General features: G+C 37.3%; 1 protein-coding gene across 1 annotated transcript in view; it reads right to left on the minus strand.

Moving 5' to 3' along the window:
• Positions 1–293: 293 nt before the first annotated feature.
• LOC131060516 (cyclin-dependent kinase B1-1) overlaps positions 294–21278 on the minus strand; it is a 92414-nt gene continuing 71429 nt past the window's right edge. Inside the window, exons 2-8 of the mRNA XM_057993758.2 lie at positions 1930–2071; positions 1778–1839; positions 1588–1699; positions 1370–1463; positions 1208–1277; positions 869–1007; positions 294–669 (exon numbers count right to left, since the gene is read on the minus strand). Coding sequence (XP_057849741.2) covers positions 577–669; positions 869–1007; positions 1208–1277; positions 1370–1463; positions 1588–1699; positions 1778–1839; positions 1930–2071 — 712 coding nt within the window. The 3' untranslated portion in view covers positions 294–576. The remainder of the gene's footprint in view (positions 670–868; positions 1008–1207; positions 1278–1369; positions 1464–1587; positions 1700–1777; positions 1840–1929; positions 2072–21278) is intronic.

A 21278-nucleotide genomic window follows, 5' to 3' on the forward strand; every position in this document is an offset into this window, starting at 1 on the left:
TTTTTCACAGTACAATTTCCTCATATTCTTTATAGCTTGTAGGTATTTCAAAATGAAAATGTTAGTTAAATTTAAGCCTTCATACTTGCAACCAATGCTATCCACCTTATGCATACAATGATTATATAAACATGTAATGGAACTTCAAAGATTAACCCTTCAGAACTAATAAACATTCTTCAACAAAATTTTATATACTCCCTTGAACTTTCTATAATGCCACATCTTAGCTCTTAAAACAAGAATGTTATCAAACCATTTTGAAGGACTTTGATCACCCCAGGCTCAATCAGTTTGCTAACTAATAAATTATGTAGGATAGAGGTATGGCTGTTAGTCACCTGGACACCAGGCATTTCAACTGGGTAACCAGGCCATTGCAATAAATATAACAGACATTGTAGCTGTTGCTTTAGATGGATCTCCAAATTTCTTTTCCACGAAGGTTCATTTCCAAAGCTTGAGTTATACAATGATTTATAATATCTATATAGGGCTTTTGTGCACACATGATTGCCTATGTTAATGCAAGGTTACTAGCAATAACTAATCGAGCTACAACCATCTGAAACTACATCAAAATTGTGACCTATCCAAACTGTCAAAATATGGATGATGTAGTGCTGCTTTTGCTGAGATCCTCCTTGCAGGGTCATGCTGCAACATCCTCTGCATATATACAATCATTTTCAATTATATTCCTTATATCATAGGAAATTAGTACATCCAAAAAACTTCTAGAATATAACCGAGAAGGCATTATAGCCAGATGCCATACAGAGGGGGCAGATCTTTTGAATTTTGAGTTATAAAGTATATCTAACTAAAAATAGGAATTTAACCAAATGGAGATCAAAGGTACACTCACAGAAATAAGATCTAATCCATTTGAGTCCAAATTAGAAACAATTTTGGAAAAATCTTGAGGCTTCCATTGAGGAAATTCATGCCAGTGATTAAGCTGGGTCACTCCAGGCCATAGTTGTTCATTAGGAGTTCCTATCAACCTAGATAAATTCAAGTGCATAACACAGAAGAAAATACATATTAAATTTATAAGAAGATGAAATCATTGACTGCATGTCTATTCCCTATATGAAGGCACTGATAATTGGTTACTATTTTTTCCTTCACAAGCATCAGCTAAGATTGCCACATGAATACTATAAACCCATTTATAGATTTAGGTAAACTTCCATTCCCTCACCTGAAGATCTTTAGAAGCTGTTGTATCTGAGAATCTCCATTAAAAAGTACTTTCATATTACATAATTCAGCTGGGACAAAGAACAGTCGACCATTCATTTGTATGTTATCAGACTCTACTTAAAAAGTTTTTGAAAAAAATTCATTTGGTTTTAGGACATACCAAAGATGCAGCCAAGAGACCACACATCTATTGCTGTAGAATAGTGTTTGGTACCCAACAGCACTTCAGGGGCTCGATACCATAAAGTAACAACCTGCAAACAGCATCAGCCCAGGATGCAAAATGAGCATACACCACATGTATATCGGTGCTTTGCAATACAGAATGTTAAAATATAATATCGAGATTATGACACAGGATTTCAAAGTAAAGCGTACCTCTTGGGTGTAATTCTTAATAGGTACAGTGAAAGATCTTCCCAGTCCAAGATCTGCAATTTTAAGCAGCCCCACTCTTTGATCTACTAATATATTTTGTGGTTTCAAATCCCTGGTAAACATTCATAAAATCAGCATGCTACATTGAACTAGAAGAAATCAAACTCAGAATTCAGTTAAGAGAAGGAACCTGTGAAGCACCCCATGGCTGTGACAGTAAGTGATGCCCTTACATAGTTGATACATGAAACTCTGGTGTTAACACAAAAATGTTAAAAGAGAATTCCAGAAGTATTAAAGGATCGAAGCCATACAGATTTGACTTTCCATTTGAAAACAAACCTGAATAGATTTTACAGTCAATTTGGTCTCACTTCGGCGGCATTTATCTATGTATTGTCTGAGATCACAATTTGCATACTCAAATACCATAAATAATACAGGCTTTCCAGAGCCAGTAAATGAAGCATCAACATCCAACAACCTGTAAAGACAAATTCACTTCAACAATGTTGCCACAATAAAAATATTGAAATTGAAACTATTATACTGTAACAGCCATCACTCTAATACTCTCAGATCTTCTTCATGCATGAGTAAACATATATATCATGTATAAATCAAGTTCAATCAAAAGAACTGCTTCTAATTGAATAAAGAAAAATCTTCAAGTTATAAATATATTGCAAGACATGGATTACAGAACTAAAGACCATCAGAAAAAGAAACGATTAGATGGAATTGAAGATGAAGAAATAGGATAAAAAAGACATAAAATAGATAACATGAATGAAACACACAAGTTACCTTGCCTCTTACCTATCCAATCTCATGGATTGAGTGGAAGTGAATGCACCTTTCTTTAATTGATTTGATCTTTTGATGAATGCGGTTGTTCAAACCAGCATTATGATTATAAGGATCATAGAAGATTGAAGATTATTTGGGCAGCATAATGATAGCATAAGAGTGGATGATCAAAATGAAAGCAAAGGCCTCAATTTATAGATTTTCCATGGGGAAATCAATGGCCAAGATTCAATGTTTAACGGATGACTAGAATTGGTTGAAGACGAGGACATGGATTGAGGGCTTAACCTTGTGACAAGTGTCACAAGAGGAATGGAGGTGTAAGAGCTAGGTGTGCTTACACATGGGGAAGCTCAAGTGAAGAAAGTAGGGTGGCTACTTGTTGTGACCTATTTCACACATCGCCCCATTATGAATGAGGACCCCTAGTTGTTTGCTTTTTAGGGTTTTCATCTTAGCATTGCAATTTCATAAGCCTTTATTTTTCGAGAGTTTGAGTTAGAGTTTTTTAGGAATCATCCAAGCCAAATAGAGAAATCATACTCAAAATTGTGTTTGAACATCATAGAAGTGCTTAGAAGGCCCGAAGGACGAAGATCGCAATTGCTTAGGTTCAATTCTAACACCTTTCTATTTTGTGGGATTCTGCTTTTTTGCTTTTTTATTTTTGACACTTTGGGACCAATCCGGGAAGCAGCTTTTTTGCCTTCTTTTTTTCTTTTTTCTTTTTCTTTTTTGCTTTTTTTTCAGCTTTTTTGAAAGTTGACCTAGGATTGGGTCCCTCAGGTCATGGCAATAGCATTCATATCTTCAAAATAAAAAATTTGTGTCTTTAAGTGTAAAAAGCAAGGTGAAATCTCCAGACAGGGTTTTGTTCCAGATGTTCCAGATAAACGTGAATTGTTGAGCAAGAAATTTTTAAGTATTCATGGCAAAAATAGATAGAAAAATGTCTTAGGCCGGTTCAAAGTTTGCCATCAGTGGATTTGGCCATGTTCGAGAAAATGTCCAACCTATGACAAGGTCCGCCTTGGTAAAAAATGGCATAAAAATCATCAAATCTGCCTTGGCAAGGAGCATGTGCAATGTCCAAACACTCAGCAAATCCGCCTAGGAGAAATGTGAAGATGGCTGGCCACAGGTGAAATCCACCATGCATATTGTCTAGCAAACCATGAAGTCCACCTAGCAAGGAATGTCCAATGACACTCAAAGTCTGCCATGCTTTGTATGGGGAATGGCAAAAGATTAGCAAAGTCCACCTAAGGTAAAGAAGACAACGTCCAACACAAGGTGAAGTCTGCCCAGCTAGAAAGCAAAAATGGCAGAGAACTCTCCACGTCCACCCAAGGAAAAGGAAGAGAGGAGATGGCAAACCTGTTGGAATCAAGGAACACTAAGAAGGGGGGGTGAATCAGTGTTCTGCAATTAACTTGATTAATTTGTCGTTTAATCCACTAAATGCAAATGAATAAAAATAAAGTGCAGAAACACAAAGCAAAGATCAACACCATAACACCAAGAATTTTACGTGGAAAACCCGGTCAAGGGAAAAACCACAGTGGGATCCTAGCCACAGTAAAATGATACTCTGTTAAAAGTATGTGTAAATGTTCCATAGGAATGCACATGCATTCAGGCACATTGCCTAGAGCTCACTGCTCAAAATACAAACAGGGCTACAACCCTGGAAGGCACATTGCCTTACAAAAGAGTTACAAAGGTAACATACATGAAAATGAACTATGAAATAGCATCTGCAAATGCCAAGAATAGTTTTGGTTAAGCACAAAATATTGTATCTTACTCAACTTTGTAGAACCTCTCTGCTCTGATATTTTGTAGCATACCGAAGCTCAAATCTTCACCATGTGCACATGAAACTACGCACAATCGCTCATACACGATTTGCACATAACCATCGATATCCAAAATGATCAAATAAACCTGTCTTATATATCCGCAACACCAATTTAGGTCACCACCATGTCAGCTTCAAGAACACGTCACAAAAGATGAAACGTGTACACAAGTCGGCTCAAATCGATCCAAAACAATCATGTGGACCAAAACAAAATGTCCACACGCTTCTCACATGTCGGCTCATCGACCTCAAACACAAACACTCACCAAAATCGATCTGCAAGATCTGCATAATGCGTTTCCACGCGTTACCACTGATAACCACTGCCTTTACCAAAAACCAATCTACCGGACCTTACCAACCAACACAAAACTTAACACAGGAGGCCACAAACATGGAATAAGGTAAATTGCATATCCACAATACATCTCTCAAATCCGCAAAGCAAGATACTCAACCAAAATAATCCGCTAACCAACAAACTGTACACTGTTGGATACACTGTTCTACTCACCGGACCACACCAATACTTGATCAATCTTCCGGAATGATGAAAACATGAATTGCAGATGCCAAATCTGATATGAGTTGCCACCAATGACAACATCTCAACATACATGCAGTGTCTCTTGCCAACAATCTCCCCCTTTGGCATTGATGGCAACACTAGTGAAAAATGATTAAGTGTCGGACCAAAACCAAAGTACAATATACTGCAACCAAAAATCTAATCACCGGATCCCAAAGAATCAAAGAACTCCCCCTAAGATCAACATTTTTCACTCATCTATTGTCCCCCTTTGACATCAATGGAAACCATAGAGTAGCGGAAATCAAGAATTGAAGCCAAAAATGCTATATACATGTATGTACACAGACTCACAAAAACTTGAAAATATCTGCATAGAGATTCTTCAGAGAGTCCAAGTGACTATTCCAACCCTTTTGCAGATTCTCAAAAACAGTTATAAACCCACTGAGAAGATAAGACTGCGCTTATGCTATCTTGAGATCATCTGAATCATCTATCTTGAGAGCATTTTGAGCATCTTGACAAGCATTTAGCATTATATCCAACTTAGGGACAATATGGCTCCTAAGTTCTCCAACTCTGCCAATTAACCTTTCCCGATCATAACTCAGACTCCGAATCTTCTCAAGCAGTGAAATTACCTGATTTTCATGATGGCTCAATGAATTTGACAATGGATCAACTGACTGAGATAAGCTTTCCAACTGATCCTTGTACTCCTGAGACTTCTTCTCAATATCCACAGTGAACTTGTTCAGGGAGAAGCATGATTTATACAAGTTTCTACCTACAGTCATTGCATCTTGCATGCTCTTTACACAATCACCTAATGTGGCTCGGTCTTTTGTGATCATTTTCTTCAAAGTGCGGAGCCTTTTGGCATTAAACTCATTTCTGACCTTTTCCTCTGCAAACTTCTCAAAAGATTCAAAATGTGTATTTATAGAATTAATTAAACTTTTTAATTGACCGGCTAGGGTATCAAATGGATCTTCTGAAATAATGGCATGAGCTTCTCCAAAATGTCAGATGCCATAGTTAACAACAAACTATCCTCGGTATGAGATTTTAAGAGATCTTCATTGGCCTTTGCTTGAGCGAATGATGCAAGTTGAAGTTTTTGGATGGGAGACAAGGAAGCAAAATTGATTGGTCCTTGAATGAATTCAAGGTCATCTATTACCTGTTTTCCCTTTTTTTGCCTCTGCAGTGTCTCTTGCTTTGGATTCTACTTCAACTTTAACCTCCACCTTCTCTGTATATGCTTTCTGCTCAAATACCGGAGGACTAAGTTACCGGTTCTGGTTCGGATTCAGGTTTGGATTCGGGTACAGATTTGCGGATTCGGCAAAAAAAAAAAAATTCTTAGGTACGGGTTCGGGTTCGTCTGTACATAGTACATATATATATATATCTTCAAACTTCAAACATCAAAATTATATATGTTCACAGTTCAAACATACAAATATGAAACATACAATGTAACTTTCCCATACAATGATACATAAATGATAACAAATAAATCATAAATCATAAATCCATAATTGCCAATGCCAATAAATATTCTGATATTGATATATCGTAAATCATAAATGTAATATCATATTCATAATTTGCAAAAAAGATAATATTCAAGTTTCAAATTTCAATTGATTCAAGTTTCAAAATGTGAAAATGTCATGACACAATAAAGTATAAAGTTAAACATTCAAATTACAAGCCATCTATGGGATTTAAATTCCATATTCATCTTCATCTGAAGCATCCAACCCAAGCCCAAGGTCATCAAGTGGTTCAAATTCAACATCAATTGAACCAATATCAAATGGAATGCCACTCCCACTAGCTATGTCTCTCTCAAATTCCATAACTGCCTCATCTATAGAGACTTGGCAAAGTTGTGCAACTGTAGCATCTAAATCAGCACACTCAGGGGCTAGATCCGAATTCCTTGTTACACCCTCACTATATCCAGGGTCCTTATGTGACAACAAACGAAGGTTGGAGTATACGTAGACCAAATCCTCAGCTTTCTTTGCACCCAAACGATTACGTTTGACTGAGTGGATGAAAGAGTATGTACTCCAACTCCGCTCAGTTGAAGAAGAACTTGCAACCTGTTAAAAGTTAAAACATAATTAGAAATTTATAAATTAAAATTATAAAATAAAAATATGATAGCATCAAATGGAATTGGAAAACTATAAAAATAAAAAATAAAAAAGATACATACTTGGGAGTTAAGTTTAATTGCAAGAGGCTGCAAGTAAACGGAGCCTTGACCATGTACATACCACCACTCATCTGCATCCATCCCATATCTAGCATTAAGAGCTACAACATCATGATTTTTTGCAGATACAAATTGGCCAAACTCCCTCAAGACAATATTTCTTGTCTCCTCATCTTGATATATCTTTTTAAATGCAGCCCTATAGTCAGAAGCAACCTCTGCATCTCTATATGGTGACACCCTCCTTGGTGTTGCAAGCATCTCTACACTATAAAATTTTGGCATCAAAGCAAATGCTAAGAGATGTAAGGGGGTGGTCATCTTGTTCCAACGGTCAACAACAATTTTCTGCACAACTTTGAAAAATGTTTCCGTTGGGTCATTTTCTTTTCTATTTATTGCTTCTTTTATTTTTTCCACCATGCAATCCATGCCATCATAAATCTCACCCAAACATGGGCGATCAGTATTAGCATACCTGATCATGCTCATGAAGGGCTCAGTGAAATTCAAAACATATTCCACATCATCCCACCATTTCTCACTAAGGATCAATGCTCTTACTTTTAGAGCTTTTTCTATGTGGGACTGCTTCCATAAACTCCACAAGCTGTTGATGACCATAGAACTCAAGGCGTCTCGCACCTTTAGAAGTCGTCTTAAGACGAGCGTGTGAGATGCAAATCGTGTTTCAGCAACCTAACATGACATAACAAAATACACAACATATATCAAATGTAAGTCTATAAAAAATACAAATTTAAAACTAAAAAATTAAAAATAAAATTTAAAATTAGTAATTATAAATTACATTCAACAACTCCAACTTGGAGAAGGTCCTGAAAATGGCTTGTGACATATGATGATTAGTCACAAACATTTGAATCTCCTCGCCCTGCGCATACAGTTTTTTCACCCAATCAATTTGTGTGCCAAGCTTTTGCATGATTAAATTGAGTGAGTGTACTGCGCATGGTGTCCAAAAGATGTGACCATATGTAGCCTCCACTATAGTCCTTGTTGCCCTACAATTTTTAGCATTGTCAGTTACAACTTGGACAACATTTTGAGGCCCCACCATGTCAATGCATTCTATCAAGATATTGGCAATGAAACTTGCATCTTTCACTTGCCCCTTTAGGACATACTGCTATAACATTGATCAACGGCCTATTTTTACAATCTTTCCATCCATCAGAAGCAATGGTCACAATTGTTTCCTACCATGTATCTTTGATGACCTTCAACTGTGACTCTACGAATGCTTTCTCCTTTGTCAATAAGGTGGTTCTCACCTTTTCATACCCTGGACAAACATAATCAGAAGGTGTATTGCAAAGAGTATGCACCATGTCCTGAAAGTAAGGTGATCTAACAAGGTTGAAAGGAAGCCCATTGCCATAAAGGCAACGTCCAATTTTGGAATTTGCAATCTCTCTCAGTTCATTTTTGAAGGCAAAATCCAATGGGCCTCTTTTCCGTGAAGCCACAACATTTCGATTCTCTACTGCATCAACTGGTGGGTTTTGCATGAAAGGATGTGAACCAGCTAGTCTTGTGGAGCCAATGCTACTAGAAGGCCTCTTAGACGTTGAGCTTGGATGGACAAGAGGATGATCAGTCTTTGCTTTGCTACTTCTCCTATCAGCTTCCTCTTGTTCTCTAATATATCCCAAAACTAGAGCTTTTGACAACCCTCTGCCATCTGATCCCTTACAAAATTTTATTCCACTCCAAGGGATGAAACAAAGGTGGCCTTTCACTCGTAAGTATGAGCTGGTATACTCAATGCCACAATGGTTGCATTGCCAAACAAAACCCCCACCACCAGACACTGGCTTGATCACTGTTGTATAATGCCAAAGTGGTGAATCTTGATCAATTTCAAAGGGGTTATTTTCAGTTCCGACATTTGCAACTGAACTAGAGCTTGCACTTGCACTTCCAGTTCCAGCCATTATGTATGATTATATGAATAATGCACCTAAAATGAAAAGAGAAAGCACAACATAATTGAAAAAAATTATTAAAATTTTGGCATTATAACCCCATACAATGCATACAAAGTGTAAAAAAGTATACAAGACTTCTTTAAAAAAAATTAAAAAAACTTAAAAAAACTTAAAAAAACTTTTTAAAAAATTTAAAAATTTGAAAAAAACTCGGAAAAATTCTTGGAAACTTGAAAAAAATTCAGATTCACTTACCTTTAATGGCTAAATCTTCCTTCTCCAGTGATTCCTACGCCTTTGATGTGTGTCTCACACCTTCGAAGAAAAATACAAAAACTAAGAAACCTGATTGCAGAGAAAAAATCTTCAAAAATGCAAGTAGAATGAGTTGAATGCATGTTTTGATGCATGAAATGCATCATAAAGGGGCGGATTAGGGTTTAGATGTTAAAATAAGATTAAAAAAATTGTTTTTTAATTGTTTTCTAACCCGTGGGCCCCGTTTTTGGGAACCCATGGGCTTGGGTTCACCCGGGTCCTCCTTGGTTCGACCTGGGTCCCACCCATCCGCCTGGGCAGGACCCGGGTGGGACCCAGGTCGAACCAGGACCGGGCATGAACCAATACCAGGACCCGACCATTTTTATCAAGAACTAGTAACTGAGCCAGAGGGTTATCTTCATTAGTCGGAGGATTTTCAGTTTTATCCATATTCACATTTGCTTCCCCTACATCCTTTTAACCCTTATTCCCTGCAGTATCCTCAACTGTAACCTTTTCTGGAGCATTTACCTTTGATTGATCTATCTGCACATTTGATACAAGACTAGTTTGATTTGTCGGAACACTTGCATCACCTAGATTGTCAACTTGCACTTTTGGAATAGATGTATCTTGCATTGGTTCAGCCGATTGTTCATCTAGAACATTAACTTCTGGAGCATCTACAGGGTTATCATTTTTAGTTTCCTCAGTTTCCAGATTGTCTTGAGTTCTCTCAAGGACAACTTCATACTGGATCTTCGACAAACTTTCCGCAAAATTGTCTTTGTCTCTTTTGCAACTTCATCAATTTTACCAATCATAATCTTATTAACTCGTCTTACTTCAGAATTCAGGTTTAGCTAGCTTGAGAATTCTAGCTATCTCTGCCTTAGCTATCACCAGACATAGCTCTACCAAAACATACTCTTTTAGCCTTTCTTCTTCTTTAGTAGTCGTTAGTCTTCTTGCATCCAAAATTTCATATACGCTCTTCGGAATTGCTGACAATAGTTTTATCAAAGCTTTACTATGTACATTCATATATTCTACAACTGCTTCCTCTAGGGTTCTCTTGCGGGATTCATCAAAATTTTCATACTATTCAGATAATAGCTTTAAGTTGCCATTCTTCACAGTCTCATTGACAATCTCACTTAAAGATATAGGTGCTTTAACCTCTATTTTTCCTTGTTTTAAAGCTTCATCAACTTTGGATGACTTAGATTTCTTACCAGTTTTCACACCACTGGATGGTTTGCCCTTAGTGACTTTGGTGGCTTTGACTCCTTTTGCCTTAACCTCCTTGGCAGCTTCATCTGATTCAGTTTCTTCTTCATCAATAGCCACAAATCTGACTTGCTTTCTTTTCTTCTTTGCTCCACCGGATGACTTGACTTATGGTTTAGGCTGGCTTGCAGGCTTTGATGGAAATATTGTCATTGATGTCAAAGAAGGTAAGAAGACAATGTCATAGACAAGTTTTCATTGATGTCAAAGGTACATAGACCATTGGATTTTGTTCTTGCCAGTAATGTCAAACAAGCATGGACAAGAGTGTTAGAAACAATACTAATATCTCTAAAGACAGAGTTATAATGTGCAACAATGAACAGATTATATCAGTTATGGAAAGTTTACCATTCAACATTATAACAGGGATAGAGAATACTATGCAGCGATATAGCATGGACAGCAAGCTATAATTTTTGCAGACTTAAATGGTGTCATTAAAATAATGAAAGCACTTGGCTATGAGCATTCTAAAGTAAACAGAAGTCAACACAATGTGCAGCAATAACAAGGAATATCCATGTGGCAATTTGGTTTTTTCTACAGTTGGTAACTTTATGAAGTACACAAATTAAAAGATATATTTCAGTGACTATGTATTAAAAAATAAGCAGTGATTAAGATGACCATTCTCATACAAGGCATGGCAGTTATCCAAGTCAAGCACAAGTGATTCGCGTCGAACTCAAGGAACCAGTTTATAATAACCAGTGGCCAACAACAAAATACTCAAAGAACATGACAGCGATCTGCATTACAGTGATCTGTACACACAGAACAGGCAGCAACCATTATGGGTGCTGACCGATTTATCCTAAGGAAATATTTAATGACGGTAATCAGAATAGAGACAATGATAAAATAGAATAATAGTGTAAATGATATCAGTTTACAGTGGCAAAAGTTGACCATACAATGACCATTGTTGACAGTAATTAACATGACGAGTCTTCATCAATATCGGGTCTTCATCAGCAAAAACAATAATGGCAGCAATAGAAATCAAAGAAGTGATTCTTAAAACAGCGATTGGAATAAGAACAATTCATATATAAGGTGGCATATTGAGAGTCAAATCAACTTCATAACAAGCATTGATTGATATGTTTGGGGCTGACCACAAAATGTTTGTTGGAATAAACACAAAGCAGCGACTTGAATAAAGGAAGTAGGACGAATCTAAGAAATTAATATGATTACAAAATCAAATGAGCAGCGACTTAATGTCACGGAGGGAAAGTTTGTTGATTAATGATAATGGGAGGATATAATAAATGGCTTAGAACTATGTGAGGACAGCAACTCATAACTTGGAGGAATTGATTAATAACGAAGCATATACGAGCAGCGGTTACAATATGTTCAATATGTATTAATGCATATCAATTACCGATAGGTAATATCTTCACTATAGTTTGATGCGCCTATACTCTATAATTCGTGGAGTCCTCCATTGCTATTTGTTGGTGACGGAAGAATCGTAAGAATCCCATAGACGTGGAAAGACTTATTAGCGATGACATGGTCATTCTATATATGACTCGCTTAAAAATATTAACAAAATTAAAATGATTTAAGTCTCCATACTATCGTTTAAGGAAGTGGTCAACATGGAATGATGCTGAGGCAAATACAAAGAAACTTTATTAAGTATGGTAAAGGTGCGATTGATGATTGAAGAAGCAAATGTCTTCATTAAGAATTAAATATTAACTACTCCAAAATAAATGACGTTATGAAGACAAATACAGCTATTAAAATAATGAAAGTCTTGAATCGATAACAAAACAAATCGGTTTAGTGACCAATGAAAAGTCACGACCCTTCTTTGAAAGGGTGTGGTGGTATGTATTTTTTTTAGAATATAACATGCAGATATAAAATGAAGTAAGAGATGTGTATTGTGGATGATGTGTGGAGAATAATAATTCTGAAATTATTTTTAGACTGTGAGAATGAGAGTGCTGAGTTGAAAAACAAAATTATGATGCTAAGAAATGAATGAGGAGTCGGGGGTATATAATTCTGGAATTAATCAGACAGAAAGAAGTGTATATGAGTTATTTGGTGTAAGAATAGAATAAAAGAGATATCAGATCTGCACTTTTAGATCTATACAGAAAAGTAAATAATGAATTATTTATGAGAGAAAGGAAAGAAATATGAAGTATGATTCAGATTCACACTGAGGAATAAATGCAGCCTATGTTTAAAGAATAAATGCAGATATATATAATGAAGACCGTACTTGGTGTGTAAGAACAGATTTTTGTCTTTGTCTGATTTACGATCAGACCTGTAGCAGACTTGAAGACAGATTGGAGAGCAGATTGTATGCATAAAATCCATGAAAAGCAATCTTCATAAGAATGATCACTGTCTGGGCAGACTACGTACAGATTTGTGAAGGGTTTGTAAACTGATTTGTATCACAGATTTATGAGGAAAGTGTGGTTAGTAATGTTCATCATAGCAGTTTGAAGAAAGACATTAAGTATCCATCATCAGTTGAGATAGCAACATTGTTAAGGTGGAAAATCAGATTTATGTGAAGTGGGTTGGTGGTCACAGAATTCTGAAGTGGGAGTTGGTGCTTCCAGTGGGTTGGTGCTCATAAACAGTGTTAGGGGTTGGTGCCTACAAATATTGTAAAAGAAGAAATATATAAAAGCATTGATTTACCGTGGTTTTCTCCCGTAAGGGTTTCCACGTATATATCTTTTGTTCTACTTGTGTTCATATTAAAGTTAAATCACATATGAATATTGGTATGCAATGAATATGTTAATGAGATAAGTTATATGCTTGTGATTGAAGTTGAAAAGGTTTAAATTGGTAAAAGATCCTTGTTATACTGATTCACCTCCCCCCCCCTCACATTATAACCGTGTGCTCTTCAGGCTTATCGGGATCGGAGGGGGGGTGGTGTTGTGCTCTTGGTTTGTCTTGGCTTAGGCTTAGTAGCTTCCACCTTGACAGTTAGCACCTCAGAAAGGATATTCTCCTCTTTGGCTTTTCTAACAGCGTCCTTGGTTATCCCCGTGCTTTCTACAAAAGCTTCAACCTCTTTCCGGACCTTCTTCCGAATGGCTGGTTTCTTGAACTGTTGATGTAGTTTTAGGCTCTTCTCCTTGTAGGTTTCGAACCTTTCTTCATTGGGGTCCACCGGTTGACTCAGCAAATGTTGAGCATATAGTTCCAAAATTTGTTCATCAACCTCATAGCCCATTGGTAGAATCCATGAAGTTCAGGGCTCCACTGCCTCCATCAAGCATTGGTCGGTGTCGACCATGAAACAAATGGCGTCAACATACTTCTCCACAATGGACTTCAGGATTCTCTCCCTCTCATGCATCTCCTCCTGAGAGTTCTTGAAATAACCCCATAGATTCTTATTTCAGGCTTTGGTGTCATCGGAGCTGTATAGATACTCTTGGATCTGCACTTCTACTGGCCTATCAAATGCTCACTGTACCGGACCAACTCTCGGAATCTCATTCTTGAAGTGGAAGAATATACACAAAAGTAGAGTACTGTACTTGAAGGGGTGCTTCTTGCTCTCTTTGATTTTCTTCAAGATCTTGATAAGCTCACTCCGTCGCAACTCGCAAAGATCATATTTCTTATTTTCCCTTAAAATCTCATATGCACCGTAAACTACAATATCAGAGACAGAGTTCATTTAACTGAAGTAGTAGATCTTATACCCTATCACCATAGATGCAAACCGGATGTCATCCTCCAAGATGTCGTCACTAGTCATCACTCATTTATCAAACTTTGACCTGGTTGCGTTGGTTACAATGTCATTCTTCATTGTTTTTAGATATGGTAATTGACTAGATGCACACAACCTTGTTACTGCCAGAATCACACCTTTAGTGATCTTATGCGGCTTATCCAACCACATGAATTCATCATGAACACGACTCAGGATGTACCAGATCCACTCTTGTTTGTACGCCATCAAAAACTTCACAAATTGAGCAAAACCCTTGCTTTCCAATCCTTCAAATTCAGGTTTCAACATGGAGCTTTGATCAGATAACTGGTTATTGAAAAGATTTAGCATTTGTGAGCCTCCCAATTCTTCAATCGGACAATGTGCATAAACCCTTTTCTCTTCGTTATGCAGGACTCTGTAGGGCACGAACGAAAATGTACTCTTCAGGTCGTCCTCCATTGAAATGAATGGATGATTTTTAAAGTTGGGACGAGCACGCTCAATGATATTTACAACTAGAGGGGTGGCAGTACCAGATGCAACCATTTTTACAGATTCAAATTTCAAACTTCAACTGAAAGAGGGTTTTCACTGATAAATACCTTTGGTACCGGATTAACTCTTCTAGCCAAATCGCTTTGGAAATCAATAGCACTGAATTTCGCCTGGTCGCCTTCTTCGCAGAGCTCTCTAAACTTCTTCTCTTCAATCACAAAGTGAGAAGTGAAGAGGAAAAGTTACCTTTTATTCACCGCAAACCTAACTTTTCACTGCAATAAATGCACTCTGCCCTAATTCTTTCAGATGCTCTATATCTGTTAGGAATTCTTCTCTAGATCTTCAAATCGGCTCAGATCTTTCGAAAATCCATCAAAAGCATCTCCAATCATCATAAACACTTCTGCAACATGCCAAAAACAGGCACAAATCTCAAATAGGGGGTTTGAAAGATTTGCATTATAACTTCCCCAAGGTCGGATGCCTAGGTTTAGTTAACGGATGTAGTTCCAACACCGGAATCAAGTGCGAACCCACTTCCTGCCTCTAAATCTGTCTTCTTAACCCATGTCTTCTTCATCTGATCTCTGATTTCTTCAACTTTTGCTTTATCCTTCTCATTATGCTTCACATTCTTGTTCTTATCTTCCAGACCTATCCTACTCACATTTCTGCTTCTGCAATACTTAGCAATGTGACCGGATTTGTTGCAATTATAGCAAACAACATTGTTCCTTTGATTAGGTCTGAAATTTCCTTGATTTGTATTGATTAGCAATATGCCCAGACATACCACATGCATAACATTTGACATTTCTCCTATTCTGAAAGTTATTCATCACAATTCTGCATACATTTGCCTTATGACCATATTTGTTGCATTTGAAACATTGACCAATAAAAGATAGACCATTATTGATCATCCTATTTTTGCATTGACTAGCCATATGACCAAATTTATTGCAAACAAAACAATTGCCATTGAATTTATGAGCATTAGGTTGCCTTACCGGAGGCTTTCTTGAGTTGTTCTTTTGTTGTGCTGATTTGGAGCTTTCACCTTTCTCAAAACCAAGACCTTGAGTGTCATTAGGGTGCTTCTGAATTGCAAGCATTTCATCAAGCTTAGCTGACCTGATCCGGAACTTCTCTTTGTACTCATTTGCAACATCAAGATCATGTCTAGTAAGAATGATCTGCCTTTCAAGTTCTTCCTCATGTTGTCTAGCATCTTGTAGGTCAAGCTTCAGTTGTCCATTCTCACTCTCAAGTCTACAACACTCTTCAGATTTGTATATTAGGGACTGAGCAAGCTTTTCTTCATTCTTCTTCTTATCTTCAATCTCTTTTGTCAATCTCATCACAATAGCTTCCATTTCATTCTTCTGGACTGTATTGGCTCTAGCTAGTCTATCACATTCTTTTGTCTTTTCCCTCAAGGCTTCTTCATCAATGCTTTGACTTTCTTTCTACTTAAGCTGATCAACAAGTTCCTTTCTCTTTTCCCTTGATTTGTTCAACTGATCTTTCAATGTTCCAATGTATTCTTCAACATCTTTGAGATTTGCTTTCGCTTGTTGGTTCTCATCGTGTGCATGATCAAGATCCTCAAGAGCAACAACCATATAATCATTGCTAACTCGTCCTTTTTTACTCTAGCCATATACTATGATCATGAGTTATGCCTTAATCGATATCCTCGAACCATCTGTGATCGATCTTCCTTGGTGACAATATATTAGACAGCAAGAACTAACGGATCTGCCTTGGGTTAATTACTGTGCAATTTTGTCTCTTAGAGACTTCACAAAATTGGGTTTTTGATCGCATGTATGGGGATATCACAGTCTCCCCCTCTTGAATTTGCTTGTTCTCAAGCAATTCCCCTCCTCCTTGTCTTCTTTTTTGGATGAACCTACACATAGATTATGAATTTCTATACAAAAAATGCAATTATATAAATCAAAGAAATAATAGATTTTAGAAAGACTACTAAGTTTTTATTGCATATATTGCAACTTGGAGGGGCTGGCTTCCTTAAACCATTTTGCCCAAGCTTAAGAGGATTTTTTTTCTATAATTCTCTTACACTACTTGACTTTATATTAGTCTTTGATTATACTAGGAAGGAAAGGGGACTTTCCTTGAACCATTTCTACACCAGGCCTAAGAGATTTTCTTGCTCCACTTGGCGGCTCAAGTTAGCCTTTGTGCCATTCTCATTCTCTTCTTGGGAAGGAGGGGAAGCCTACTTGGAGTCGTTTCTACACCAAGCCTAAGAGAGGTTGTTCTCTACAACCTTCTTACTCTAGTTGGCGGCTCGTATTTGCTGTCCACATCCTTACTCCCCTACATATTCTTTGGAAGAAATGGGGTCTCTATCGAGCCATTCCTACACAAAGCATCTACTTAGCGGCCCTTACTAGCTTGACCACCATTCTCACTCCCCTCTTTTGGTTGTTTGGAACCAAATTGCTTAACTCCTTAAGGTAAGGTCCTTAAAGTTCTGTGTTCTAGAATGGATCTTGTCATGAGTCATTCATTCATTCCAACTTTTACTCTTATCTTATATGCATTATTAATTGTTTAATTAATGATCTATTCATTCTCATGTTGATACTATTTATGATCTTTAAGTACAATAATGTTGTCCCATATAGGGTACTATTCATCCGTGTTCAAGCTAATTTTGTTTTTTTCTTTGAATGTTTTGATATCTTCTTCTTTTTCCCATGTGGCATCTTCCTTTGGTAGCGCCCTCCATTTGATTAGAAATTTAGTGATAGTTATATTTCTTAATTTCTTCTCCCTAGTATCTAGGATGATTTTTGGTTCCAATATAAGTTTCCCTTCGTCATCGAGAGGTGGTAATTTTGTACATGGGGCAACTTGCTGCCCTAGGACCTTTTTGAGCCTTGATACATGGAAGATGTTATGGATTTTGTTATCTTCAAGGAGCTCTAACTCCTAAGCCACTCCACCGACTTTCCTGAAGACCTTTGTATGGTCCATAGAACCGAGGTTTGAGTTTTTTTGCCCTGCTAGCTTTGATTAATGATTGTTTGTAAGGTTGTGTTGATGTGTATTTTGTACACTATCAAACACAGAATAAAATACCTAAAGGGTACCTTATCCTCTCTTGAGTATTAAATTCTAAGAAATGATGCAAAAATAGATGAATTTCGCTAGGCAAAATGTAGATCAAAGTTCTCCCTTGGATAAAATGCGCCTCCTTTAGCCTTCAAAAGAATCAACTCCACTTCCTTCCAGTCTTCAATACTTGAAATAAATTCGCTCCAAGCAAACCAGATTTCGCACCTCCAATTAGCTCTCCAAAATTCGATCTTAAGGCAATGATTGAATGATTTGAATTGTGGAAAAACACCTCCAATATATAGAGCGCTCACCCCTTTGCTCCCTCTAGGCCGACTTGGCAAAAAAAAAAGGTTAAAAATAAATAAATTTCCAAAAAAAAAAGGGGGCTGACTTGGCAAAATAAATGAAAATAAGGCCTTGTGCGCTCTATTTTTAATTTTAATTTAATAAAAATTAATTTTAAATGCCTTCACAATAAAAGTTCGATTTTTTAAGGCCTAAAATCAATTTATTAAATGCCAAAATTTAATGTCAATTTAATCTTAATTTTCCACATGCCTCAAAATTAGCAATTTTAGCGGCCTAATGCAATTTGGAGAATATTAATTTTTAAAACAAGGGTTAATGAGATTTCATGAGGATTTCGCTCTGGACCCTCTCTGAGGGTCAGGAGCGACTTTTGATTTTTAGCCTTGAATATTCCACATTTCAACTTGAAAATCTCCTGGAGGGTAAATTGATATCCCATTAACGTGCTGCACTTCAAATTTGACATTTTTTATGAGGAAAAATAGGTGAAAATGCAAATTTCGCTCTGGACCTTCACTGAGGGTCAGGAGTGATTTTTCATTTTTTGCTCAAGTTTAGCACTTTTCAACCTCCAAAACTTCTTCAAGATGTTTCAACTAGGTCCTTTCATGGAATTGCAAACTTAGCTTTGTCAAATTTTGGGAAAAAGGTGTGTTTTTGAAGTTTCTCGCTGTGGGCCTTCAGTGAGGGTCCGTAGCGATTTTTTGATTTTGAACTTGATTTTCCATCATTTTTCATTAAAACTTTGTTCATCATTTGGCAATGTCCTTCCTTAATCCACTCCAACCAAATTCGCTTAGGTGTTGCAAGGTAAAATGAGGTTTTTCAACAATATCGCTATGGGCCCTCTCTGAGGGTCCATAGCGATTTTTCATTTTTTGACCAAAATCATCAAGTTTTAAAGGCAAAATAATATTCATCCTGCTCTTGGAGGTCTTTTCTCCTTGTCCAAACCTTGCCTTAGCACCATTTTGAAGAAAACATGCATTTTTGAAAATCTCGTTGTTGGCCTTCAGTGAGGGTCCGTAGCGATTTTTTGGTTCTAAGCAAATTCCTTCATCTTTTAATCTTCAAATCACCTCCAAGACATAACACATCACGTCCTCCTCTTGTCCAAGCAAGTTTTTGTCTCAATTCTTCAAACAAAGGAGAGAAAACTGGAAAATCGCTATGGGCCCTCTCTGAGGGTCCGTAGCGATTTTCGTAATTGCCTTCAAAATTTTGATTCTCAACAATTTCTTTTCACTTCAAGGCTTTTCAAACATCGTTTCAAACCCATGCCTAACCTTAGCTTTCCTCAAACTTGGGTGAAAAATTCCCATTTTAGGTTTCTCGCTATGGGCCCTCTCTGAGGGTCCGGAGCGATTTCTCGTTGTGGGCCTTCAGTGAGGGTCCGTAGCGATTTTTTTGATTTTGGGTTGATTTCTTGTGTTGATCCTCCAAATTATATTCAACGGATAGAACATGCTTTCCTTCATCCCTTCCAATCATAAAATCACTTTGATCTTGCAAGAATAATGCATATTTGAAAATCTTGCTGTGGGCCCTCTCTGAGGGTCCGTAGCGATTTTTGCTTCCTGGACCAAAATGCTTCACTTTTCATCTAAAAATCACTTTGCCAAGGGAGATGTTACCTTGTTCTTTGCTATGAATAAAAATTCATGTCCAAGAAAGGTCCAAAAATGTGTACACAAAGAAAATCGCTGTGGGCCCTCTCTGAGGGTCCAGAGCGATTTTTCCTTTCCTGGGCAAAACTCCTTCAATTTGATCATCTTTGATCAAGTCTAGATACCTCATTATGTTCATTCTATCCTTCATCATGCTCTTGACCTCTCAAATCGACCAAATAAGACTAGCAATGACCCTTATAAGATTTCTCGCTGTGGGCCCTCTCTGAGGGTCAGGAGCGATTTTTCTGTTTTCAACAAGGTCCTTCATCATTTCTAGCCAAAACTTCTTCAGGTGGGTGGAGAAAGTCATTCATTTCCCTTTCATGCTCAAAAATTAGTCCTTTTCCATTGCAAAATGAAGTAAATCAAAATCTCGCCCTGGGCCCTCTCTGAGGGTCAGGAGCGATTTTTCGCTGTGGGCCTTCTCTGAGGGTCAGGAGCGAAATTTGACTTTTTGAACTCTCTGTCAGGATAATTTTATGGAATATAACATTTAAGTATAAGAAAGAAGAAAGATAGAAGGAAATGTCACTTATTCTTCTTTCTTATACTTCAAGTTATATTCCATATATACTTTCAGGATGTTTGAGAGTGGTTTCAGACCTCCAGGAGTTATATTGCAAAATCTAGTTTTTGAAGGTTTTTCAGTTTTCAGACTTAGTCAAATTTCAGGATCAGGAAATTCCAGACTTAGCCAAATTTCAGGATTAGGACTTTCAGACTTAGCCAAATTTCAGGATCACGACTTTCAGACTTAGCCAAATTGACCTAACTCAAGCAGAACCTGCTATCCAGGTGATCCGCTTGGCGACACTCAAAATGCAAAGGCCAACTAACAAAACCCTAAAAGACCTAAAAACAAACCCTAGAAAGCAAAAAAAAGCAGGGGTCCCCATTTGCAATGGGGCGATGTGTGAAAACGTCACAACAGGTTGTAATCTCAAAAACACCAAATCTCCTTCAAATGTTCTCTCTGTTGATGTGTTTTTTAGGCATATGCGAACACAAAATAAAATACCCAAAAGTATCTTATCCTCTCTTGAACAAAGTCTCTCAAATGTTGAAGATTAGCTTAATGATCACTTGAGATAACTCCAAGGTTTTGGTATGTCAGGTCTTCACGTGTGGATAAGCACGAGTAATTGTTGTGATTGTTGTTTCATCAAGGGGCCTTTTGCATGAGAAGACTTTATGAAGTGCTTTACGGATGATATGCGATGAAGTTCATTCCTGCTACTATGAGATGCTTATCAAAAAAGGCAAAAGATGAGGGTTGAGAGGTTCTAAGCTATCCTAGGAATGGATGGATGAAGGACGATTTAAGTGAAACTCAACTAGTCTTCGTATTGCCATTAAAGAACAACTCCATCAAAACTAGTGTGCAATCTTCTAAGGACATTTGAAGATATTCAAATCGTTACAGAGCATAGACACCATCACTTGAATGCA

This window comes from Cryptomeria japonica, chromosome 2 (genome assembly GCF_030272615.1).
Source record: "Cryptomeria japonica chromosome 2, Sugi_1.0, whole genome shotgun sequence".
Lineage (NCBI taxonomy): Eukaryota > Viridiplantae > Streptophyta > Pinopsida > Cupressales > Cupressaceae > Cryptomeria > Cryptomeria japonica.